This window comes from Aquarana catesbeiana, linkage group LG08 (genome assembly GCF_042186555.1).
Source record: "Aquarana catesbeiana isolate 2022-GZ linkage group LG08, ASM4218655v1, whole genome shotgun sequence".
In the NCBI taxonomy this organism is placed as follows: domain Eukaryota; kingdom Metazoa; phylum Chordata; class Amphibia; order Anura; family Ranidae; genus Aquarana; species Aquarana catesbeiana.
Window position 1 is genome coordinate 289,450,563 of NC_133331.1, and position 26,755 is coordinate 289,477,317.

At 45.4% G+C, this 26,755-nt stretch overlaps 2 protein-coding genes across 2 annotated transcripts in view; both read right to left on the bottom strand.

The window, feature by feature from the left end:
• The window catches only part of LOC141105442 (uncharacterized), a 38,562-nt gene extending 30,081 nt beyond the window's left edge, over positions 1–8,481 (bottom strand). Inside the window, exons 1-7 of the mRNA XM_073595297.1 lie at positions 8,400–8,481; positions 7,357–7,468; positions 6,248–6,382; positions 5,958–6,161; positions 5,664–5,870; positions 5,386–5,524; positions 2,710–3,669 (exon numbers count right to left, since the gene is read on the bottom strand). Coding sequence (XP_073451398.1) covers positions 2,710–3,669; positions 5,386–5,524; positions 5,664–5,870; positions 5,958–6,161; positions 6,248–6,382; positions 7,357–7,440 — 1,729 coding nt within the window. The 5' untranslated portion in view covers positions 7,441–7,468; positions 8,400–8,481. The remainder of the gene's footprint in view (positions 1–2,709; positions 3,670–5,385; positions 5,525–5,663; positions 5,871–5,957; positions 6,162–6,247; positions 6,383–7,356; positions 7,469–8,399) is intronic.
• LOC141106787 (uncharacterized) overlaps positions 1–20,965 on the bottom strand; it is a 107,829-nt gene extending 86,864 nt beyond the window's left edge. Inside the window, exons 1-5 of the mRNA XM_073597715.1 lie at positions 20,773–20,965; positions 19,863–19,982; positions 19,384–19,518; positions 19,174–19,297; positions 18,960–19,057 (exon numbers count right to left, since the gene is read on the bottom strand). Of these exons, the coding sequence (XP_073453816.1) occupies positions 18,960–19,057; positions 19,174–19,297; positions 19,384–19,518; positions 19,863–19,982; positions 20,773–20,859 (564 nt within the window). The 5' untranslated portion in view covers positions 20,860–20,965. The remainder of the gene's footprint in view (positions 1–18,959; positions 19,058–19,173; positions 19,298–19,383; positions 19,519–19,862; positions 19,983–20,772) is intronic.
• Positions 20,966–26,755: the final 5,790 nt, after the last annotated feature.

Below are 26,755 nucleotides of genomic sequence, written 5' to 3' on the forward strand. Positions count from 1 at the left end.
CTCCTCTCTTATCACCATCTCTTGCTTGGAAGCTTCTGCCGACTTATCCGTGCTTGCACACTATGCGAGATCAGAAAAAGCTGTCTGGTCCATGAAAATTATGGATGAGAACTCCCATGGAAAAGCAGGTGTTGCCATCCAAAGGGATAGACAATCTGCTTAGATGAACCTCTTCCTGATGGCTGTAGGTGGCAGGACTGGTGGACTTTAAGGTCCAGATGCCACATATAGGCCTTCATGAGGAACCGCGATTTGGTGTTGAGGGCGCACTACCAGCACAGTGACTGAGCTGTCGGGGACGTCTCCCGGTCGTTGTTTACGATTGGGAGCTCCCGATCACGTGACAACTGTAAAAGCCAACCATGTGATCAGAAAGCCCCACCTCTTCCTCCTTCCTAAAGGGCTAGGGGACGGGGACAAGTGGCTAAAGAGAATCTTCAAATGGCTATGGCAAAAATAAAATACTAATGTTGTAGACCAGTGGTTCTCAACCTCAGTCCTCAAGTACCCCCAACAGGCCATGTTTGCAGGTTTTCCTTTATCTTGCACAGGTGCTTTAAATCAGAGTCAATGGCTTGGTATTTTGAACAGCTATTTAAGAGAAATTCCCAAAACATGGCATGTTGGGGGGTACTTGAGGACTGAGGTTGAGAACCACCGCTGTAGATACTTACAAGCCCATGGAGTCCAACGTTGTCCTCCAGCTGGTTCTTCCCAGAGTCCGATCTGTGTTTCGGGAGCCGGCTGCCACTTCCTGATGTCTCAGAGCTGGTGGCCCCCTCCACCTATGAGACACGTCAGATGCAGGAAGTCTGGTCCCGTAGACCAGGAAAGGGAAAAAACAAATTGGTCGGCCGCACTTCTAAAATCACCTTCATTGTAGAATCTACAGACACAGCAGAGGGGAACACAGAACAAAATCGAACGCGTTTCACAGGAAACGCGTTAGTTTTTGTTCTGTATTCTCTCCGCCTGTGTCTGAGACCCTACAATGAAGGTGATTTTAGAAGTGCGGCTGACCAATTTTTTTTCCTTTTCGTGGTCTACGGGACCAGACTTCCTGCATCTGAAGTGTCTCATGGGTGGGCAGTAGGGGGTCACCAGCTCTAAAATATCAGAAAGTGGCAGCTGGCTCCCAAAACAAAGATGGGGCTCTGGGAAGAACCAGCTGGAAGACAGCTTTGGACTCCATGGGCAGGTAAGTATCTACAGCAGTGGTTCTCAACCCCAGTCCTCAAGTACCCCCAACAGGGCCGCCACCTAATCAGTGTGGTAGTAGCGGTGTATCAATGGACCGGCCTGGAGCCTGTTTTGGTCCTGTAGACCCCTGGGACATGATCCCGAGGGGGGGGCTGAGGTCATAGGGTTGGAGGTAGGGGCCTAGTGAAGCAAGGGAAGGCTGGGAGACCCCTGGGACATGATCCTGGGGGGCTGAGGTCATGGGGTTGAAGGGAGGGGCCTAGTGAACCAAGGGATGGCTGGGAGACCCCTGGGACATGATCCCGGGGGAGCTGAGGTCATGGGGTTGGAGGGAGGAGCCTAGTGAAGCAAGGGAAGGCTGGGAGACCCCTGGGACATGATCCCGGGGGGGGGCCGAGGTCATGGGGTTGGAGGTAGGAGCCTAGTGAAGCAAGGGATGGCTGGGAGACCCCTTTGACATGATCCCACGGGAGCTGAGGTCATGGGGTTGGAGGGAGGGGCCTAGTGAAGCAAGGGATGGCTGGGAGACCCCTGGGACATGATCCCGGGGGGGTTGAGGTCATGGGGTTGGGGCCTAGTGAAGCAAGGGATGGCTGGGAGACCCCTGGGACATGATCCTGGGGGGGCTGAGGTCATGGGGCTGGAGGGAGGGACCTAGTGAAGCAAGGGAAGGCTGGGAGACCCCTGGGACATGATCCCGGGGGGCTGAGGTCATGGGGTTGGGGGGAGGGGCCTAGAAAAGCAAGGTATGGCTGGGAGACCCCTGGGACATGATCCCGGGGGGCTGAGGTCATGGGGTTGGGGGGAGGGGCCTAGTGAAGCAAGGTATGGCTGGGAGACCCCTGGGACATGATCCCAGGGGGGCTGAGGTCATGGGGTTGGGGGGAGGGTCCTAGTGAAGCAAGGGAAGGCTGGGAGACCCCTGGGACATGATCCCGGGGGGGCTGAGGTCATGGGGTTGGAGGGAGGGGCCTAGTGAAGCAAGGGATGACTGGGAGACCCCTGGGACATGATCCCGGGGGGGCTGAGGTCATGGGGTTAGCGGGAGGGGCCTGGTGAAGCAAGGGATGGCTGGGAGCTTTTAGCTGAAGAGCAGGGGAGATCAGACTACACTGTAGGAGTCATGTGGACATGCCCCGTCCTCCTCTCTCCAGTCAGATGGAACCTAATAAACATTGGCATGTTTAACGAACTCTGTCCTCTCTATAAAGTGCCCATACGCCACCACAAATGTCGAACATTTCCCGCAATTAGAGCACTAATAAGTCTTCTTCTCAGTATTAGATTTGTGTTGTAAGCAGGGCCATCTTTAATAATGATTGGACCCTGGGCAAAAGTTTTTTTTTGCTCACCCGAATTCCATTATCAAATATTTCCAGGTAGCGCAGGCTCAAGGGGCAGCTGTTTGGTCCACACAACAACGACTGGGCCCGGGGCAGCTGCCCCTTTTGCCCCACGTTAAAGATGGTTCTGGTTGTAATGCACAAAACTTTACCCGCACTCTTTAACATTCGTACACCACGAGGGTCTCGTGGGACCTCTGATGTCTGGAGAGATCAGATTTTTTTATAAAGCTTTTCCCACACTTGGAGCACTCATAGGGCTTCTCCCCCGTGTGGGACCTCTGATGCACCACGAGGTCCGATTTAGACACGTAACTTTTCCCGCACTCGTGGCAGGAATGTGGCTTCTCGCCCGTGTGATAGATCTGATGCCTGAGCAGCTGCGATTTCCGCGGATAACACTGCCCACACACGGGGCAGGAAAACGGCTTCTCGCCCGTGTGGCACCGCTGATGCCTGGAAAGGTGGGACTTCTGCGAAAAGCATTTCCCGCACTCGGGACACAAGAAAGGCTTTTCCCCCGTGTGAGACCGGTGATGCCTGATGAGATCTTGCTTCCGCAGGAAACACTTCCCGCACTCCGAGCAGCAAAACGGCTTCTCTTCCACGTGGGACCTCTCGTGTTTGGCCAGCTCTGACTTGGTTAGAAAACACTTCCCGCACAGCGGACAGGACTGAAGGCTATCATCCGCCGCGTGAGAGCTCTTGTGTATAGTAAGGTTGTATCTATGTACGAAGCACTTCCCGCACTGCAAACACTGGTGCGGCCTCTCACCCGTGTGAGATCTTTGGTGCCTATCGAAATCGTACCTCTTGACAAAACATTTCCCACACACGGGACAGGAATACTGCCCATCTTCTTTGTGGGATCTTTTATGGACCAGAAGACTGGATTTTAGACTAAAACATTGCCCACAATCGGTACAGGAAAACAACTTATCCGTATGAAGGACGGAACCGTCATTTGGTATTGGGATCGAAGGTGGTCCATCCACACTCTGAGGCAACGGGTAGACGTTTTCGGTGAAGAGGTCTTCATCAGGACAATATTGAGTAGTGTCCACATCTACTTTGTTATCTGGAGACCAAGAAAGATGACCATCTGAGGTTCTCCTAACGTCACATCCTAAAAATAAATACATTAAATGAAAATATTATTGCTATACGTAGTTGGTTGATCTTGACCAGAATTCAACACGCAACGGGTAAGCAGATGTGCCAGAAAAAGCCCAGAACGTATTGGAACTAGAAGACTATTGCCTATATAGGCTGGACTATGATATGAACAGATTGCTGAGAGGTCTTCAGATACACTATATTACCAAAAGTATTGGGACACCTGTCTTTACACGCACATGAACTTTAATGGCATCCCAGTCTTAGTCCGGAGGGTTCAATATTGAGATGGCCAACCCTTTGCAGCTATAACAGCTTCAACTCTTCTGGGAAGGCTGTCCACAAGGTTTAGGAGTGTGTCTATGGGAATGTTTGACCATTCTTCCAGAAGTGCATTTGTGAGGTCGGGTACTGATGTTGGACGAGAAGGCCTGGCTTGCACTCTCCGCTCTAATTCATCCCAAAGGTGTCTATCAGGTTGAGGTCAGGCTAGTCAAGTTCCTCCACCCCAAACTCGCTCATCCATGTCTTTTTAGACCTTCCTTTGTGCACTGGTTCAAATCATTTGGTGGAAGGGGGATTATGGTGAGGGGTTGTTTTTCAGGGGTTGGGCTTGACCCCTTAGTTCCAGTGAAGGGAACTCTTAAGGCGTCAGCATACCAAGACATTTTGGACAATTTCATGCTCCCAACATTGTGGGAACAGTTTGGGGACGGCCCCTTCCTGTTCCAACATGACTGCGCGCCAGTGCACAAAGCAAGGTCCATAAAGACATGGATGAGCGAGTTTGGGGTGGAGGAACTTGACTGTCCAGACCTCAACCTGATAGAACACCTTTGCGATGAATTAGAGCTGGAGGGTTCCTTCAGAGGTTGCTAGAGGTTCCTTGTGCTGTGATGGATTGATCTTCTGCCAGCACTGACCTCCAAAGTGTAAAGAGATGGGGGTTTATCCATGAGAAAGACAATCTAATGTGCAAGGTGGGTGACGTAGTAAGAGCTCAGTTCTTGTCATACTCTAGACCAGCCTTTCTCAACCCTAGGTTGCTAGAGGTTCCTAGAGGTTCATTGAGCTGTGATGGAATGATCTCCTGCCTGCACTGACCTCCAATGTGAGGTTGTCATTCTTCATAACTGAAATATCTTGGATGTGTGTTATAGGACGGTGCCAGCAGAAGTGAAAATTGGTTTTGATGGATCTACAATGAAGTGCATCTTCCTTCGAGGAAAAGGATCCCTGATGAATATATAGTGTATGTAGACCTTGTTTTGATCCTACCTCTCTCGATGATGGAGAGCACTAGAGCAGCCTTTCTCAACCAGGGTTCCATGGAACTCTAGGGTTCCTCCAGATAGAGGTTGCTAGAGGTTCCTTAAGCTGTGACGGATTGATCTCCTGCCTGCACTGACCTCCAATGTGAGATCGCAATTCTTCATAACTAAAATATCTTGTGTGTGTGATATAGTGCTGGACCAGTGAGAACTGGTTCTGATGGATCTGCAATGACGTCCGTCTTCCTTCAAAGAAGCTGATCCCTGATGAATATATGATGTATGTGGATCTTGTTCTGGTCCTAAGCTGCTACCTCTCTTGATGATGGCATGCTCTAGAGCAGCCTTTGTCCACTAGGGTTATCCCAGAGGGAAAATGTTGAGAAAGTCTGTGACAGACCAATTGGATTGTGAAGTAGCAGAAATAAGAGAAGAATCTAATTTTTATGACCCACCTGGGCTGATCTCTGTAGGAATGTCCTCCCCTTGAATTGTCACCATGACAAACTCCTCTGTAGATGGGGGATCATCCGCCACATAAACAACATCTTCTTCCTCTTTAATCTCCCCATCGATGTTGATCATATCTTCAACCTAAATCCGAAATAGCAAACATATACCGTATGAAGCAAGACCACATAGAAAAAAAATCATCCTGTAAGGTCCAAGCATTGTCTGAAGATATCAAACGTTGTTGGGTCATTTCATGTTCAAGACCTTAATTCTCACCTACCTGAAGATGGTGAGGGATATTGTGATGTTCCTGTGTGGAATCCCGGGAATACAGAGGATGGGGACATCTCTCAGGTGGGTTCCTGGAGTAGGACGATTCCACCACGAGATCCTTGTAGAGATCATTATGTCCTTCAGAAAACTCTATGACATCATCATCTTCTATCTCTTCTTTAACAATAATATCGCGTTCACATGGATTTCCACTCTAAATCAATAATTAAAAATATAATCAAGCGTAAAATAACCAACCTACAGGTCGTAAGGTTATTCTCTGACATTGTTAGTCATCTACCTGATGATGGTGAGGGATGGTGTGACCTTCCTGTGTGGAATTCCGGGAATACAGAGGACGGGGACATCTCTCTGGTGGGTTGCCATTACTGGATCCTTCTGTAGATCTTTGGTGGTCCTCGATATGGATATCCGTGTGTCCTTCTAAATACTCCCACTCCTCCATGGAGAAATAGACAGTGACATCCTGACACCTTATAGGAACCTGACACACACAATAATACAGTCACCATCCAGACACATCCCTTGTCTGTTACTGGATAATGTCCCAGAATTCCCAGCACCGCTTACCTCTCCTGTCAGCAGATCAGTGATCTTCTTGGTGACTTCTAGAATCTTCTGCATGTTGTGTCTCTTGGGTTTTGAGAAGTGAAATGGAGGGATTGTGATGGTCACCTGGTCACCAGACTTTACAGGAGGCAAACTCTGAAAGAACAAGGGTAATATTGTGAGTCTCTCCCAGAATCCTCCTCACCTCTCTGGTCATGAGCATGGAAAGGACAACAAAACAGCCAACATGTTTTGTGGGGCCCATAGATCTCCTGTTCCTCAGGTCTTGAGTAAGACACCAATCAATGAATGAACCAACATAACTTTTAACATATCAAGCAATCAAACCCTGAGGACTGTGCCACTTTTGGGTCCCTAAACCATTCCATTGTAAAATTGTATTTAGACTACCCAATTTGGATGACCCCCATTTTTGAGAAGCCCCCACTTTGTGGATAGCTACCAAACCCAAGCCATCAACCTCTTCTTGGATTTTATCAGTAGAGATAAGAGTGACGTCATGTGACCTCCCAGAATCCTCCTCACCTCTCCGGTCAGGTCTGTGTTTTATTAATAGAGATAAGAGCGATGTCATGTGACCTCCCAGAATCCTCCTCACCTCTCCGGTCAGGTCTGTGTTTTATTAATAAAGATAAGAGTGATGTCATGTGACCTCCCAGAATCCTCCTCACCTCTCCGGTCAGGTCTGTGTTTTATTAATAGAGATAAGAGTGATGTCATGTGACCTCCCAGAATCCTCCTCACCTCTCCGGTCAGGTCTGTGTTTTATTAATAGAGATAAGAGCGATGTCATGTGACCTCCCAGAATCCTCCTCACCTCTCCGGTCAGGTCTGTGTTTTATTAATAGAGATAAGAGGGATGTCATGTGACCTCCCAGAATCCTCCTCACCTCTCCGGTCAGGTCTGTGTTTTATTAATAGAGATAAGAGTGATGTCATGTGACCTCCCAGAATCCTCCTCACCTCTCCGGTCAGGTCTGTGTTTTATTAATAGAGATAAGAGTGATGTCATGTGACCTCCCAGAATCCTCCTCACCTCTCCGGTCAGGTCTGTGTTTTATTAATAGAGATAAGAGTGATGTCATGTGACCTCCCAGAATCCTCCTCACCTCTCCGGTCAGAAGGTAGATGATCTCCAGGGTGAGGTTTATTACGCTCTCGTTCATGTGACTCCAGACATCGTCCATCCTCATTGGCGTGATCTATACCGAACGTTCCACTCTATTGAAGGACAATAAGCTGAGAATTATCTGGGCTGTACTGGGACGAGTATTATCTTCAGTAACTCCCCCACGTCCCATAGGGGGCGCTGTGCTGTGCTCTTATCAGAGTTAGTGTGCTGGGGGAACCTACCTAAGGGTGACACAATATTAGTCTCCTATGGAGGAGTCTGGATGGCTGATACACGCCCAGTGATATTCTTCAGTACTGCACAAGGGAAGCCAATTGGTTTCTATGGACAATACTGACAGTTTGTACTTCAGAAGCTGGTAAAGGTAGCACCAAATGCAAAGGCTGGGGGTGAAGCTGGTTTCCTCCCAGATTGGCATACTTGGAATTGTATGTCAAGGACTTGTGCCCCTCTTGACAGCCAGAGTGGCTCACATATTGGGTCCTTTGGGTCACAATTGGGTAGGCGTGGTTCCCACCTACAGGCATGACCACGCCTCCAAGCAATTTTCACATGTGGCATTTAGGGCAACCCTATGATCTCAATGGGCTTCCCTACGCTCAACAAACGCCTAAAAGAAGTCCCTTGATGCTTTTCCAAAAATGCTCTACACCAAACCGCATGGTGCGTGTTCCCGAAGTGTAGCGTGAACCTAGCCTAAAATATATATTTTAGGCTAGGTTCACACTATTCGTCGGGAACACGCACCATGCGGTTTGGTTGTAGAGCATTTTTGGAAAAGCGTCAAAGGACTTCTTTTAGGCGTAGGGAAGCCCATTATATATATAAATTATATATTATGATACTTTAAATTAAGGAGCTGCTGGGTATTAGATGAAAATGACCCCTGTGGTTGGACATTATAATGCTATATATATATCTCAGCATACTATGTTGCCTTCTATTACCAGCTTACGGTAAGAGACGATGGTACAACGGGAGGGGGTTACTGAATGTAAATAGAAAACATTATCTTATTACCTCCTCTGCTGCCCTTTCCAGCAATGTCTCCTCTCTACTTCCTCCTGACCCACCTCTCACCTGGAACTTCCTGTCTGTACCTGACATCACTTCCTGCGTGCCACCTGTTATCACTTCCTGTCCGTGCGTTCCACGTTGTATAAATGAGGTCACCATCTTGTGGAGGATGGAAGAACCGCAGCCAACGTTAACGTAGTCCAACCTCTCGTAGTTGCCAGTCCTCCTTATATTACGGTTGAATTAGGAAAAAAAATTAAAAATTTGTACTAAAAATTGAATTAAAACCACAGAATTTTGGCAATTTTTTTTTTTTGGTGGGGGGGGGGGGTTACAAAAGTTTTGGGCCCATGTTAAAAGGCTTTTGCTCGGTTTGAGCTGGTTTTTGAATTCCTTTAAAAGTCTATGGGGATGAAAAAACCTGATTGAAGCACGTCAGAAGGACGTTGACTGAAGGTCAGATGGGCCCGTCAATGGATTTTGGATCATCTCAGAGGTATAGGCAGTCCCTGACTCACGAACACCCAACTTACAAACTACTCCTACTTATGAATGTTCTCAATGCCGGCTGCTTGTGCTCCACGCTGGTCCTGGACACCTCCGAGCAGCTATCTTGCCACAGTCCACACTGCAGTACTTCAAGTACTGCATGGCCAGAAGAGCCTCAGAAGTGCCCGGAACATCCCACATCACTTACACTTACAAGCAGTGTTCCAACTTACGAACAAATTCCACTCACGAACAAACCTACAGTCCTTAATGTGTTCGTAACCCGGGGACTGCCTGTATCTGTAATAGATTCCATTTACATATGACCAGGGCTTTTTTTCAGCGGGAACGTGGTTCCAGCACCTTCAGCACTGAATTTAGTTAATGGCAAGAGGTGCTGGGATATGCTGGAGGATCTATTGATGCTGGCTGCTAGGGGATCTATAGTTGGGAGGGTCTGTTGTTGCTGGTGGGCAATCTATCATCCCTGGGGGAGGGGTCTACTGTTGCTGGGGGGGTCTATTGTTGCTGGGGGGTCTACTGTTGAGAGTGGGGGGTCTATTGTTGCTGGCTGCTGTAAGGTCTATCGATGTTGGCTGCTAGGAGATACTGTATATTTTTTTTGGAGGGGGTCGATTGTTGTTGAAATGGATCTATTGTTTTGGTGGGGGCATCAATTGTTGCTGGGGGGATCTATTGCTGGTGGGTGGGGTCTGGAATTACGGGGAGCTAGTTTTCCTTCTATTTTTGTTATAATTAACACATTCCATACAAATTACTCCAAATTGCACCAAAAGAAAAGGATATTTGGTATTTTATTCTCTAAAAAAGGGTGGTACCGGGAGGTGGCTACGGGGCTACCAAGGGACTTGCTCAAAGGTGGGTAGGGGGTGGAGACAAGAGGTGAATTGGAAGAAGGGAGTACCTGCAACTATTCTCTGAGAACAAAAAGCCCTGCATATGACCAAAGACTGTCCACATAGGGTCTTACTATGAGTCCCAGAGAAGAAAAAAAAAAGATGGGGAGGGCTCTATAACTAGGGTGAGGAATAACGGGACTTGATCTGTCATGGCCACTAAGCTGGTATGGGGGTCTTTGACCTTTACAAGCAGTGAGGTGATATAGAACTATTAGGGGGGAAAAAAAGCAAGCAGGAGAACAAGAAACCATGGTAGAGGTCCTTTTGGACTCCAAGGTGTATACAAGCTCAAGTGTTTCAGAAAAGTTCCCTACGTACATGCCTTCACATTTGTGGGGTTAACAGATACCCTAACAAGGGTCGGATGACTATTGGATGATACCCTAACAAGGGCCGGATGACTATGGAATGAACCTGTGGGGGGATTATAACTCAACAGAAAATATGGTGGATGGCTGTGCTTAATACTTGTTGGGGTTTTCGAGATACTGCCATGTTAGCCAAACAATGGATTCCTGTAGAGAAAGAACCCTCAACAGGTTTAATGACTCTCTAGTGACCACTTCATCAGGAGACAGCTTACATTCCTTCCGCCTTTAGGTATACCTAGGCAGCAAGGCGATTCCTGGAAAGATGGGCACATCTAATGGTATGAAGCCTTTAATGTTGGTGGTTGTTAAGGTCCTCTTGGGACTTGGTTCGAAGGGGACTTCAAGTTTTATGAGGAGAATCTCCAGCTAGTGAGGTGCATCTGAAGACTGTGGCTTTCTATCTAATGCATACTGGAACCAGAGACCCCCTGCCCCACCTGGTTACTACTACTATTTGTCTTTGAAGTAGTTGTAGAATACATTATTATTTATTAAATGGCTGCTATGGCCAAGTGAACCCAACATTGCGCAGTTTAGTCATGGTATATACTTATCAGGTGAATGCCACCCAGTAAGTGGGCACGTAATGCTTTTATTAGTAGGCTTGAGTTTCAATGGCTTTGCTCTTGTGTTCTTGAAGGTCCTCATTTATCCAGGTCATGGTATAACTGTTGTGTAGCCATAGCTCTGTAGTCATATCTCCAGTGAGTGTAGACACTAAGGTCTCATTTACACATGTGGCCGGGGTTCTTAAAAGCAGCACGTCAAGCTGCGGTTTTACTGCTCCTTGACTGTCCACCTAAACTAGGACATGCAGGGCTGTACATGTACTGGGGCCACAATGTTTTGCAAGTGACTAGAGGTGCACCCGAACCACCCATGTGTTGCAATGGGTCGGGATTTGGAGGTTTAAAGCAAGCGGTGAGGAGGCAACATATCATCTTGACTTCAGTACGATGGCTTAGGCCCTCATGCCTTATGATCCTCAGGCGTTTGACTAGCTCTAAAGAGCCCTAGCCTGCAACCACGATAAATCGCAGGGCCCTGTGTGATAATGTGCTCCAAGCATGTTGTGTGAGGAGTTGTATGTAGACCAGGGGATGGAGTGAAGGTGGTTTTGGACCTTACAATGTGCACGTGTGGCAGATATAAGAATCAGCATTAAGCACCAAGACTGAAAATGGATTCATAGTTCAGTTCCAAGATGACTTGTTTAATGTAGGACCCCAGCCGGAGGGATCGGGCCACGGGGAGCCTACAAATATGTTACTGGCAGAATCACCAAAATAATGTTCACGGCAAGTTGACTAACGCTAAAGATGAGGAAAAACTTAGAAAAAGTCCCTCAAGACTTGGACTTTTTATTACTTTCTCCAACATGTGATATACAGTATTAGGAGTTTTCAAATAAACGATTTGGTTCCATCTTGAAAATGCTTGATCCTCAGGCATTTGAATAGATCTACAGAGCCAAAGCCTATAACCATAATAAATTGCAGGTCCCTGCGTGATAATATAATGTGCTCCAGGCATGTCATGTGAGGAGTTGGATGTAGATCAGGGAATTAAGCGAAGATGGTCTTGGACCTTACATTGTGCATGTGTTTGGCAGATATAGGAATCGGCATTGAGAACCAAGACTGAAAATCGATTCATAGTTCAGTTCCAAGGTGACTTGTTTAATGTAGGACCCCAGCCGGAGGGATCGGGCCACGGGGAGCCTACAAATATGTTACTGGCAGAATCACCAAAATAATGTTCACGGCAAGTTGACTAAAGCCAACGGTGAGGAGAAACTTAGTAAAAGTCCCTCAAGACTTGGTCTTTTTATTACTTTCTCTGTAGAAATGAGATATATTAGAAGTTTTCAAACATATGTAGCACGGCCCCCTGGGGGGGCTGCTTGGATTTACCTGTTCGTCTGCATCGCCCTGACCCTGTGAACATTCCAACCCACCTGGCACTCTGGGTTCAGACATCCTTTGCAGGCACCTTTAAAGGACATTTCACACAAGGCAAATATATTTATATTATCTTAGTTTTTACTGGAGTAAAACAAAGAGTCAGTGGCGTTACTAGAGTCCGTGTCTTTATGGACCTTGCTTTGTGCACTGGTGGGCAGTCATGTTGGAACAGGAAGAGGCCATCCCCAAACTGTTTCCACAAAAGTGGAAGCATGAAATTGTCCAAAATGTCTCGGTTAAGAGTTCCCTTCACTGGAACTAAGGGGCCAAGCCCAACCCCTGAAAAACACCCCCCCCCCCACACCATAATCCCCCCTCCACCAAATGATTTGGACCAGTGCACAGTGCAAGGTCTCTAAAGACATGGATGAGCGAGTTTGGGGTGGAGGAACTTGACTGGCCTGACCTCAACCCGACAGAACACCTTTGGGATGAATTAGAGCGGAGACTTCGAGCCAGGTCTTCTTGTCCAACATCAGTGCCTGACCTCACAAATGTTCTTCTGGAAGAATGGTCAAACGTTCCCATAGACACACTCCTAAACCTTGTGGACGGCCTTCCCAGAAGAGTTGAAGATGTTATAGCTGCAAAGGGCGGAGCCAACTCCATATTGAACCCTACGGACTAAGACTGGGATGCCATTAAAATTCTCCTAAACCTTGTGACCAGCCTAGGGTACATTAGAAGCTTTCAAACATACGACTTGGTTCCATCTTGAAAATGCTTGATCTTCAGGCATCCGGTTAGATCTACAGAACCCCCAGCCTGCAACCACGATAAATATAAAATTTGAAAACCCGAAAACCAAAAATAATAAACTAGTAATAAATATTAAATTCTAGGTATTGGAAATTCCTTTCAAATTGGGCTGTTAGTGAACGCAAGGAATACGAATTTATCCGAAGTTACGAATTATCCGAAATAACGAATATCGAAGAGCCAAATTTGAAAGGAAATTCCAATACCTATCATTTAATAGTTAGTTATTATTTAGTTATTATTATTATTTATTTTTATTTATTATTATTTAGTTATTTATTATTTAGTTATTATTATTATTTATTATTTAGTTATTATTATTATTTATTTTTATTTATTATTATTTAGTTATTATTTATTTATTATTTATTATTTATTATTATTATTATTTCGAATTTTACTGATTTTCTTTCTTTTTTTCAGATTTTCGAATTTCCGAAAATCCGAAATTCGGAAGTTCGAAATGCAGAAATCCGAAAAACCGGAAATCCGAAAATTCGGAAATCCGAAAATTCGGAAATCCGAAAATTCAAAATTCGGAAATTTGAAAATCTGAATTTTCATTTTTCCGAATTTTCGAAAAAAGCAAAAAAAAAAAAACGAATGAAACGAAAACGAAAAAAAAAAAAACGAATGAAACGAAAACGAAAAAAAAAAAAACGAATGAAACGAAAACGAAAAAAAAAAAACGAATGAAACGAAAACGAAAAAAAAAAAAACGAATGAAACGAAAACGAAAAAAAAAAAAAACGAATGAAACGAAAACGAAAAAAAAAAAACGAATGAAACGAAAACGAAAAAAAAAAAACGAATGCAACGAAAACGAAAAAAAAAAAACGAATGAAACGAAAACGAAAAAAAAAAAAACGAATGAAACGAAAACGAAAAAAAAAAAAACGAATGAAACGAAAACGAAAAAAAAAAAAACGAATGAAACGAAAACGAAAAAAAAAAAACGATTGAAACGAAAACGAAAAAAAAAAAAACGAATGAAACGAAAACGAAAAAAAAAAAAACGAATGAAACGAAAACGAAAAAAAAAAAAAACGAATGAAACGAAAACGAAAAAAAAAAAAACGAATGAAACGAAAACGAAAAAAAAAAAAACGAATGAAACGAAAACGAAAAAAAAAAAACGATTGAAACGAAAACGAAAAAAAAAAAACGAATGAAACGAAAACGAAAAAAAAAAACGAATGAAACGAAAACGAAAAAAAAAAAAACGAATGAAAGGAAAACGAAAAAAAAAAAACGATTGAAACGAAAACGAAAAAAAAAAAACGAATGCAACGAAAACGAAAAAAAAAAAACGAATGAAACGAAAACGAAAAAAAAAAAAACGAATGAAACGAAAACGAAAAAAAAAAAAAACGAATGAAACGAAAACGAAAAAAAAAAAACGAATGAAACGAAAACGAAAAAAAAAAAAAACGAATGAAACGAAAACGAAAAAAAAAAAAAACAAATTTTTTTGTCAGTGCACATGTCTAATTTCTATTTAGCTGGGACTGACAAACCTTTCCCGCACTTTTTAAATTCAGACATCATCGTTTCCATGCAAGATCCTTTGTTTCTGGCTAGCTGGTAATGATATACACACCTTTCCCGCACTTCAGAAATGAGCACCTCATTGTTCCCCATGTGACCTTATTCATTTCTGGCTAGCTAGGAGGGACATGAAAACTCTTCCCGCACCTTAGAAATTCATACATCATCGTTTCTATGCAAGATCCTTTATTTCTGGCGAGCTGAGAAAGATATACAGACATTTCCCACACTTTAAAATTCATCCATCATCTTTCCCACATGAGGTCTTTGTTCCCTCTCTAGCTGGGATTGACATACACAACCTTTCCCACACTTTAAAAAAAAATGAGCACATCTTTGTTCCAATGTGCGATCATCTCCGAGCTTGGATTGACATGCAACCCTTTCCCGCACTTTGGGAATTCAAACTTTATTGTTCTCTTTGTAGAATCTCTGATTTTTGGCTACCTGGGATCGACATGCAAACCTTTCCCGCACTTTGTAAATTAAAACTTTATTTTTCCCTCGTGGGATCTGATTTCTGGCTTGGGGGGGGGGGGATGGGATCCACATGCAAACCTTTCCCGCACTTTGTAAATTAAAACTTTATTGTTCCCTCGTGGATCTGATTTCTGGCTTGGGGGGGGATCCACATGCAAACCTTTCCCGCACTTTGTAAATAAAAACTTTATTGTTCCCTCGTGGATCTGATTTCTGGCTAGCGGGGGGGATCGACATGCAAACCTTTCCCGCACTTTTGGAAAATTAGCATTTGAATGCTTTCTTGTGAGATCGCTGATACCTGCATTTGACAAACCTTTCCCGCACTTAGGAAATGAACACGTGATTGTTCCCCTGTGAAATCTCGGATTTATGCTTGGCAGGATAGACATGCAAACTTTTTCCGCACTTGCGAACGCTACGCGAACGTTAGTTTCCCGAGTGAGATCTCCGATGTCTGGCAAGCTGAGATTTACACACAAAACATTTCCCGCACTCAGGGCAGGAATACGGCTTTTCCCCCGTGTGGGATCTCTGATGCACAGCGAGGTCCGATTTCTGCGTGAAACGTTTCCCGCACGCCGGACAGGAGTATGGCTTCTCCCCGGTGTGCGATCTCTGATGTCTTACGAGGTGCGTTTTCTGCGCAAAACATTTGCCGCACTCGGGACATAAAAACGGCTTTTCGCCGGTGTGGGATCTCTGATGTACGGCGAGGTCTGATCTATGCGAAAAAAGTTTCCCGCACTCAGAACACGAGTGCGGTTTCTTTCCGGTGTGCGATCTCTGATGAGTGACGAGATGCGATCGATGTACAAAATGTTTTCCGCACTCCAGGCACAGATACGGCTTCTCTCCCGTGTGGGTCCTCAGATGAGCGGTGAGGTAGGATTTTTGGACGAAACATTTCCCGCACTCGGGACACGAATACCGTTTCTCGCCGGTGTGATATTTCTGATGGACGGTAAGAGCGGACTTGTGTTTGAAGGTTTTCCCGCACTCGGAACACAAATAGGGCTTCTCGACCGCGTGACATCTCTGGTGTCTGGCAAGGTGCGACTTCTTAAGGAAACCTTTCCCGCACTCGGGGCACATATGGGTCCTCTCCCCCAAGTGAATCTTCTGATGGCCGAGAAAGACGCTTCTCAGGGAGAAGTTCTTCCCGCACTCGGAGCAGGAATAAGGTTTGTGCCCCGTGTGGACCCTCTGATGTATAGCCAACTGCGACTTGAACAAGTAGCTCTTCCCGCACGCGGAACAAGAGTGGGGCTTCTCGCCCGTGTGAGACCTCTGGTGTCGGACAAGATGCGACTTCTTGGCGTAACTTCTTCCGCACTCGGGGCAAGAAAAGGGTTTCTGTCCCGTGTGAACCCTTTCGTGTTCCTCTAGTTGGGATTTAAACAAAAATCTCTTCCCGCACACGGAGCAAGAATGGGGCCTATCAGTCCTGTGGGATCTTTTGTGTGCTTGAAGGCTGGATTTGAAATTAAAACATCTCCCGCACTCGGCACAGGAAAATATCTTCTGCCTCTGAACTCCGGCGCGGGATTTCTTGGGATCCGGTGACGAAACCGCGCTCAGGAGTGCAAGATGGTCAACTGAAGTCAAAGCGTTTCCTCCAGGAGAACCTTGCGAGATGTCCTCATCTTCAGTTTTACAGGCCAGGGCTGAGGTGAGATGGTCCACAGTGGTCGTCTTCGTGTTGTATCCAAGTCCTTCAAAACAAATAAAACGATGAATAGATTATGAGAGGAGCAAAATAGTTGGATCAAAGCAGAACCCAACCCGGATCTATCATGGAACACCCAACTATGGCACCTGTAGAGGTACGGTAATGTTAATTGTGACTTGCCTTCAGCTTGTTTCCTGATCTGTGCACTGCATATGCTTTATAGTTTTTGACTCATTTGAGTCCTGACCGGCCTTTGGGTCCTGCTCTGGAACTGCCTCTCTGGACCTGCCTTTGGATCCTGCTCAGGACTTGCCTTTGAATCCTGTTCTGGACCTGCATTTGGATCTTGCTCTGAACTTGCCTCTCTGGACCTGCCTTTGGATCCTGCTCTGGACAAGCCTCTCTGCACCTGCCTTTGGACCCTGCTCTGGACCTGCCTTTGGATCCTGCTCTGGACCTGCCTTTGGATCCTCCTCTGGACCTGCCTTTGGATCCTCCTCTGGACCTGCCTTTTGATCCTGCTCTGGAAGTGCCTTTGGATCCGCCACTCTATGCCTTAGGATCTTGCTATGGACCTGCCTTTGGATTCTGCTCTAGACCTGCCTTTGGATCCTGCTCTAGACCTGCCTTTGGATCCTGCTCTAGACCTGCCTTTGGATCCTGCTCTAGACCTGCCTTTGGATCCTGCTCTGGACCTGCCTTTGGATCCTGCTCTGGACCTGCCTTTGGATCCTGCTTTGGATCTGCCTTTGGATCCTGCTCATGACCTGCCTCTCTGCCTTTGGACCCTGCTCTGGACCTACCTTTGGATCCTGCTCTGGACCTTCCTTTGGATCCCGCTCTGGACCTGCCTTTGGATCCTGCTCTGGATCTGCCTTTGGATCCTGCTCTGGATCTGCCTTTGGATCCTCCTCTGGACCTGCCTTTTGATCCTGCTCTGGAAGTGCCTTTGGATATGCCTCTCCAGACCTGCCTTTGGATCCTCCTCTGGACCTGCCTTTGGATCCTCCTTTGGACCCTGCTCTGGACCTGCCTTTGGATCTTGCTCTGGACTTGCCTTTGGATCCTTCTCTCAACCTGCCTTTGGATCCTCCTCTGGGCCTGCCTTTGGATCCTCCTCTGGAAGTGCCTTTGGATCCTTCTCTCAACCTGCCTTTGGATCCTCCTCTGGGCCTGCCTTTGGATCCTCCTCTGGGCCTGCCTTTGGATCCTCCTTTGGGCCTGCCTTTGGATCCTTCTCTGGACCTGCCTTTGGATCCTGCTTTGGAAGTGCCATTGGATCCGCTTCTCTGGACCTGCCTTTGGATCTTGCTCTGGACCTCCCTTTGGATCTTGCTCTGGACCTCCCTTTGGATCCTGCTTTGAACCTGCCTTTGTATCCTGCTCTGGTCCTGCTTCTCTGGACCTGCTTTTGGATCCTGCTCTGGACCTGCTTCTCTGGACCTGCCTTTGGATCCTGCTCTGGACCTCACTTTGGATCCTGCTCTAGACCTGCCTTTTGATCCTGCTTTAGACCTGAGAAAGTTAGAGAAATAATGGGAATTCCCTTTTTCCTTCTATCAAAGAAAGTGGTGCAGATAAAGATGAGGTGACATTCCCCACCTTCATTGCCATTCATAACTGCACCATCAAGCAGAGATGGAAGTACTATACTTTCTTTTTTGGCCAATAATGCAATAATGTATAAGCGTTGGCAAAGGAAACTTCACCTAAAAGTTGGAAGCCCATTGGCTGTTTAGGCAATAATTGAATGGATACGTTAATTGCTATGGAAATTCTGATTACCGACAGTGACATACGAGCGTCCCCAATGCAATATTTCATTATTATGCCTTCTCTGACAAAGCCCAATCTTGGTTGAACTAGATGGACTTGTGTCTTTTTTCAACTATTTAACCTCTTCGCACAAGACCCTGGCCCGTTCACTTGAGTTTGCCATGGTCGTAACCTTCACTTCCATTGCAAAAATGTGGAGAAAAGGAGCAATTTGTCATTTAAAGAGGATTATGTTACCGCATTTATGTAACTGAATACATTGTTTCTATGTGTTTATCAGATGATGGGGGATCTAGGTGGACCCTCCGTACTGCTCTCTCCTTTACAATAAAGTCTCCTCTTACCCGGTGATGTGAGGGGCGGCTGATTCTCCATCATGACATCCTTGTAGAGATCCTTGTGTCCTTCTAGATTGTCCATGTCCTGCACCACACCATCCTCCTCATCTTCCTCTTTGATCTCTTCTTTGATAATAATCTTACAAAAATCCAGGTATCCACTCTGAAGAGATTAGGAAAACAACAAGAGCTGTTACCATGTAAATAATATACAAATTATAATGTAACCGTTAGGAAAGTTTCTACCTGATGATGGTGAGGGATGGTGTGATCTTCCTGTGTGGAATCCCGGGAATACAGAGGATGGAGACATCTCTCTGGTGGGTTCCCATTACTGGATCCATCTGTAGGAAACACACACACTGACTGAATACATTGTTTCTATGTGTTTATCAGATGATGGGGGATCTAGGTGGACCCTCCGTACTGCTCTCTCCTTTACAATAAAGTCTCCTCTTACCCGGTGATGTGAGGGGCGGCTGATTGTCCATCATGACGTCCTTGTAGAGATCCTTGTGTCCTTCTAAATACTCCAACTCCTCCATGGAGAAATAGACAGTGACATCCTGACACCTTATAGGAACCTGACACACACAATGATACAGTCACCATCCAGACACATCCCTTGTCTGTTACTGGATAATGTCCCAGAATTCCCGGCACCGCTCACCTCTCCTGTCAGCAGCTCCATCATCTTCTTGGTGACTTCTAGAATCTTCTCCATGTTGTGTCTCTCAGGTTTCATGGAGTTTGGTGGAGGCACTGTGATGGTCACCTGGTTGGCAAATTTCTCAGGAGGAAAACTCTGTAAATGAATGACCAACAATATAATAGGCAACTCCCAGAATCCTCCTCACCTCTCCGGTCAGGTCTGTGTTTTATTAATAGAGATAAGAGTGATGTCATGTGACCTCCCAGAATCCTCCTCACCTCTCCGGTCAGGTCTGTGTTTTATTAATAGAGATAAGAGCGATGTCATGTGACCTCCCAGAATCCTCCTCACCTCTCCGGTCAGGTCTGTGTTTTATTAATAGAGATAAGAGTGATGTCATGTGACCTCCCAGAATCCTCCTCACCTCTCCGGTCAGGTCTGTGTTTTATTAATAGACATAAGAGTGATGTCATGTGACCTCCCAGAATCCTCCTCACCTCTCCGGTCAGCAGGTAGATGATCTTCAGGGTGAGGTTTAGTATCTTCTCAGTCACGTGGCTCCAGTCATCATCCATCCTCTTTGAGCTGATTATGTGATCTATACAGGATTCTCTCCTCTGTAGACGGGTAATAAACTGAGAATTATCTGGATCGCATTGGAATTAAAATTATCTTCCATACTTCACACAAGGCACATGGTGGACATTGTGTGGTGATGTTAGGACTAGAGTGGCCACCTCATCCCTTTAAACCCGAACACATATGAATTACACGGGTTCTGAGGCTAATTAAATGCAGATAAGACACCAAGTGAGTTTAATTATCACCTTAATCAGCCACAGAACCTGTGTAATTTATATGTGTTCGGGTTTAAAGGGATGAGGTGGCAACCATAGTTAGGAGAGTGGGCAGTTACATAAATTAAGACCACTTATCGGTAATTAGTAAAGGATGAACACATCTGGGTTAGGTTCGAGAAGGGTTCAGAGAACAGGTAAAGCTCAGGTGCCGAAGAACCCGATTTGAAGTCAATAGGATGTAAATGTTATAAGTAAGTCTTGGCCGTTTTCTAGGCTAATGAGAAAGGAATCGTCAAACGGCATGGAGGGCTGAGCACTGCCCCCCGAGGAACATGTACCAAACCAAAACACTTCTTTAAAAAATAGTTTGGCTGGGGGCAAAGATTTTCTGTAATGCTTGAAGTGAATGCGTAAAAATGCAAAACTTCATTAAATAACATGTCCAAGGGATGTCCTCAGTTCGTAGATAAAGGTCCACACATTTACTATTACTCATAGAGTAGCGAGATCTGCCTTTAGATAAAAGACGTCACAGTGACTATGGAGGAAGAGGACGGAACATGACGGGGGGATTACTGGGTGTAAATATAAAATAATATCTTATTACCTCCTCTGCTGCCAGTTCCAGCAATGTCTTCTCTCTACTTCCTCCCGACTCACCTCTCACCTGGAACTTCCTGTCTGTACCTGACATCACTTCCCATCTTTCATAGAGACTTCCTGTCTGTGGGTGAATACCATAGAGGTTTTCCAGCTTGGTATAAGCAAGATCAGCACCTGGTGGAGCCCAGAGGAACTGGGCTTCACCAGATGCCGAAGAAACCAAAGAAATTTTGCACAATATGGTTATGGTCGGATTTGGTGTTTTAAAGAGTTCCGCCAAATTTTTTTTTTAAAAAAGTCAGCAGCTACAAATACTGCAGCTGCTGACTTTTCAAATATGGACACTTACCTGTCCCAGGGCGCCCGCGATGTCGGCACCCGAAGTAGGGTTGCCACCTCATCCCTTTAAACCCGAACACATATGAATTACACGGGTTCTGAGGCTAATTTAATGCAGATAAGGCACCAAGTCAGTTTAATTACCACCTTAATCAGCCACAAAACCTGTGTAATTAATATGTGTTCTGTTTTAAAGGGATGAGGTAGCAACCCTAACCCGAAGCCGATCTGTCCCTCGGCTCTCGGGTGGAGGCGCCGGCATCTTCGGTAAGGGAATCAGGAAGTGAAACCTTGCAGCTTCACAGCCTGGTTCCCTACTGCGCATGCGCGAGACGCTCTGCTCGTTCCCACTGGTCCCTGGTGTCTTCTGGGACCTGTGTGTCTCCCAAAAGACAGTGGGGGGTGGGGACAGAGGAGGCACCAGACATGGCGTAGATATCCACAGATACTGCAGCTATCTATGCCCGGAAGTTAGAGCAAATTCCTGGATTAGACAGGTATCTGCTCCTCCCTCCCCCCTGAAAGATGCCAAATGTGACACCGGAGAGGGGGAGGATTCCGAAAAGTGGAAGTTCCATTTTTGGGTGGAACTTCGCTTTAAGAAATATTCTCAGCGACTAATAAAATGATAAAAGATCAATGTGGCCCTCAAAATTTGTTCCACCACTATAACACAGGTGTCCAGATGAGCAAAGACAAAGCGAAGGTTTAAAAAAACAAAAAACTAAAATGTTAAAATCAATATATATCGTTTGTTCAAACATTTTTATTTGCCAGTATTGATGGTTTACATTTATTATCAGTGAGAAATCCACTAAACTGCGTTAGAAGTTCCAGAACTTTGTAGTATAGTAAAACCTTGGATTGCGAGCATAATTTGTTCAAGAAACATGCTTGTAATCCAAAGCACTTGTATGTCAAAGCAAATTTCCCCATAAGAAATAATGAAAACTCGGATGATTCGTTCCACAACCATTTATTCCTAAAACCTTCAGTTTATAGTCCATATAAAAAGATTATATTATACCAATATGATAGGTTGTGTAACCATAAAATGTCCATCCACAAATGGAAGCCTCCACAAGGGGATTAGAAGCAAAATCCAGCAGGAGCTCCAGAGTATAAAAGAGAAGTGTAGCAATGTGGTTACATTTAATAAGAAAATGAAAGATTACCACGCTCAACCAAACAACAATCTAAATAAAAATTAAAAATATATAAAATAAATAAAATAAAATAAAGCAGCTATCAAAATTGTGAGATACACACAAATACAAATAATAGAGTTGAATGTGACAGCGCTGAAAAAACAAATGAAAAAAAACAAAACAAAAAGAACTAATCCCAACAGTGAAAGTAGGTGAACTACAACACAAAATAACATGTGAAAATTTGATCAACAGTCCATAAAAAACATCATCAAAAGCATCAGTATAGGTTCTGAAATCCACCTCTTGAAGACAGTGCACCTCCACCACATAAAATGCACGCTTACCAAAAGGCAAGCTTTAGCAAGCCTGCGGCTAAATTACTCCGCCAGGGCCTCTATCCGGGGAGACGTTGGATATCCATAGGAAGGGCAACTGGAAAAGACACCAAAGCGACCGGGGAGACTCGAGCATCAACCACCATGACGGTGGATCAGACGTTACCCAGAAAAGCAAGAAGACTCTCCATAGTGTAAAACGTAACAAAGGTTTATTTAAAACAAATAAAATTGCATTTACAGGAAAGTGGAAATAACGATCATTGAGAAACAGCCGGCTGGCTTGCAAACACCTGTCCACTAGATAGATGACGTCAGCGCGTCAACCTCCCTACGCGCGTTTCGTCATATACTGACGTCGTCTCGGGGCGGTTACATCTAATGAAGGCACAACATTTAGCAACTCACATGGTTGATGATTAAAAGAGGCACATCTAAGTATGCAGGCATCCGGGGTAAAGCTGTCCACATAGACCATCCTCCGCACCGCCGGCTCTCACCGCTGTCAGTCTGCAATCGTGACCAGGAAGACTACCCTGCAGTAGAGCGATTTGAAAGCGAGGCTTGAAGCGCTTGTGGAAGAGATGACGTTGATGGTGGCGTGGGGGATGGTCTATGTGGACAGCTTTACACCGGATGCCGGCATACTTAGATGTGCCTCCTATAATCATCAACCATGTGACTTGCTAAATGTTGTACCTTCATTAAATGTAACCATATTGCTACACTTAGAGGCGCCTCTCTTCTCTTTTATACTCAGTTGTGACGTGACGCTACTTGTATATCAAGACATCGATTGTATATCAAGTCAAAATGTATTTAAAAATGTTGCTTGTCTTGCAAAACGCTCACAAACCAAGTTACTCTCAAACCAAGGTTTTACTGTAAATCCATAATTGAAGGCCCGTGAGTCTTACATGGATGAGGAGTCCATTTTCTACTCATTTGCATCTTACCTGTGTGGAGGACGATAGATGGTGTCTTCTTACTGACTCCCAGAATTAGAATTTGTTTAGAGATTATGGAGGCTTTTATGACTCTAAGGCCCCGTACACACGGTCGGACTTTGTTCGGACATTCCGACAACAAAATCCTAGGATTTTTTCCGACGGATGTTGGCTCAAACTTGTTTTGCGTACACACGGTCGCACAAAGTTGTCGGAATTTCCGATCGACAACAACGCGGTCACGTACACCACGTACGACGAGACTAGAAAAGGCCGGTTCAGAACCAAGCGCGGCACCCTTTGGGCTCCTTTTGCTAATCTCGTGTTAGTAAAAGTTTGGTGAGAGATGATTCGCGCTTTTTCAGACTCGTGGCTTTCAGATCGTTTTCTGCCGTTCAGTTTGTGCTTGTGGGTTTGTATCTGCTCTTCAGTGCGTGCAGTCAGTTCGTATCGGAGTTTTCTGTGCAATCTTGCCCGCTCGTTGCTGTTTTTCAGGTCGCTCTTCACAGGCCTTGCTGTTCTTCAGTGCGTTCTGTTACTTCGTTCTGAGCAGCCGACCGTTTTCTAGCCATGTTTCGTATGCGTACTCCTCGTAGAGTTCGTGCTGTGCGGGGGCTTGGTGTTGGGGTCCTGACCTTGACACAAGTCCAGTCCATGAACAGGGTGGGGAGGAGTTCATGGACCAAGAATTGGTTGCTCCAGCGTGACCAGTTCTCTCATATGCCTTTGCTCCGTGAGATCTGTGAGAATAATCCTGGTGATTTCAGGAACTTTCTCAGGATGACGGACCCCATATTTCACCGTTTGTTGGCTTTGCTGACCCCTATTATTAGCAGGCAGGATACCTGCATGAGGCAAGCCATCACTCCGGAGCAGAGGTTGGTCGCTACCTTGCGGTATTTGGCCACAGGGAGAAGCCTGCAGGACCTCAAGTTCTCGACAGGCATCTCCCCCCAGGCTCTTCTTTGTGGACATTTACTGCTTGTGTTTGTTTGAGCTGACCCTGACAGAAATGTGTGGAGTGCAGAAAATGTCGTGATTGTGTAACCTTATACAAAGCACTGTTGGCTGTTATTTACTAAATGCAAAGACACTTTTCACTACAAGTGCACTTGCAACTGCACTGAAACTGCACTTGTAGTGCAAAGTGGATTTCCCCTTAGGAAATTACCCCCATTTTCTCATAAAACAACAATTACATCACCCCAAAAGTGTTGTAGTGTTGAGACAATAATCCACACATTCTTGATGAACAATCTTTTTAATACCTGCACAATCACATGTGCATTTACCAAAGGTTTTTCTGACAAACCAACATGTTTGTTGTATAACAATTTTTGTGGTGGCATTATCCAAAATCAAAATGTGCATTTTATAGAAAACAGGCCTGTGTAAAACCCACAAGAAAGACACAAATCTTGATCTTACAAAGTTCACATTTGGTAGAACTGGAAGGCAATATCAGACATGAGTATTTAGTAACTGTGTTTGATATTGCGTTCAGATGGGGGGAAATCACCCCTGGAAAAGCCAAATTTGGAAGATGCACACCAAGTTCAGAATGTCAACATGTGCTATCTGCCATCACGGGGGATCAAGGGACGTGTTTTGGGGGAGAAAGCCCTTCCTCACCGCTACTTTATTATTGAGGAAGGGGTTGCACCCCCAAATCGCGTCCATTGATCTCCCGTGATGGCAGATGGCACATGTTGGCACATTGTGTGCATCCTCCAAATTTGGCTTTGGGAAAAATCACAAAAACATTTCGCACATTGTAGCAGACAAAAGAAGAAAGTGATTTGGAGGGGTTTTAAACTCGCCCCAAAACATCAATGATGTTTTTATATTTTGGAATAACATCACTGATGTTTTGCTGGATGTTTTCCAATTGTAAATTACACCCCATGATCTCCCCGATCAGGATCTGGGCACTTTCGGATGTGAAAGGATCTTCATCCACAACCTCACGATCACCTAAAAAGAGAGGAACCCCAAAATAAATTAGGTCGAAAAAAAAATGCCGCCATCCATCTCTTATCTGAGCCTGTGGTTGCAGACACTCACCTGTTGTGGTGACTAGTTCCACCACGTCTTCATCCTCCTGCTCTTCTTGTGTTGGGGGGATTTCCCCTTCTTCCAGAGGGGGGGGGGGCTCTGGTCTCCTGGGATGAGGGGTGTCCCCCGAGTCTTTTCTCCCCTATGTAAAACAAAAATGGTATAATTAGCACACAGATATTTAATGTCAGATCTATAAAGATGAAACATTGCTTGGAAGTGGGGTAAAATTGTCTATTTTAGCAGAGTTCCAACATGTAGCTTTTTTAGTGTCCTTTGTCAACCTGCAATACTTTACCTGTTTGGTAAAAGCTTCACAGATGGAGACCCCCCTATAGTATACACTGGAGCACCTGCGTGGCCCCCCTAATAAAAATTGTGTTCTTTTGTCCCACACTAGTGCTCCAGTGTCCAGATGTGAAAACAGCTGCTGAGTGTCCTCTCCTTACACACAATCTAGTTTGCATTTCATTCTAGTAACAAAGCCATCTACACAACCCAATTCTTTGAAGACAAGTATAGGGCGTCAAAATGGTGGCCAAATGCATATGGCCTAAACAATGGTATTTTATAGTCCGAAATAAAAATGTGTGATCCGAACGAATAATGTGCCCATGAACATGAAAGTTGCCATTTTAAACTGTACAACAGTTCCTAAAAGCACATGGAGCAGCACGAACGTAATAAACATAAAGAATAGGAACACAGCACAACTACTTACTTTTTTGCAGCACTCTCCGGATCTTTCTGTACTGCTCATGTTCTCGTAATTTCAGGTCCGACCACCGCTTCCTGAGCTGATCTTTCGATCGTCGTACCCCGAATTTCCGGTGCAGACTCCTGACCACTTTCGCCATGATCTTGGCCTTGCGGACATTGGGGTTGGGGTAAGGCCCATACTTTCCATCATAGTCGGCCTTCTTCAGGATGTCCACCATCTCCAACATCTCCCCAAAGGACATATTTGAGTCCTTTAATCTCCTTCTGGACCGGGACGTTTCAGGCTCCGGCCTTTCCTCCTCCTCCTCCTCGTTGCTACAATTAGCACGATCCTGCTGTCTATCCGCCATGTGCTCTTCCCCCACTGCGCCGAACGAAAAGGGGCGGGGAATAGACTAGAAAGAACGTCAGGGGCGGGCGGAGTTATACGCATGCGCAGT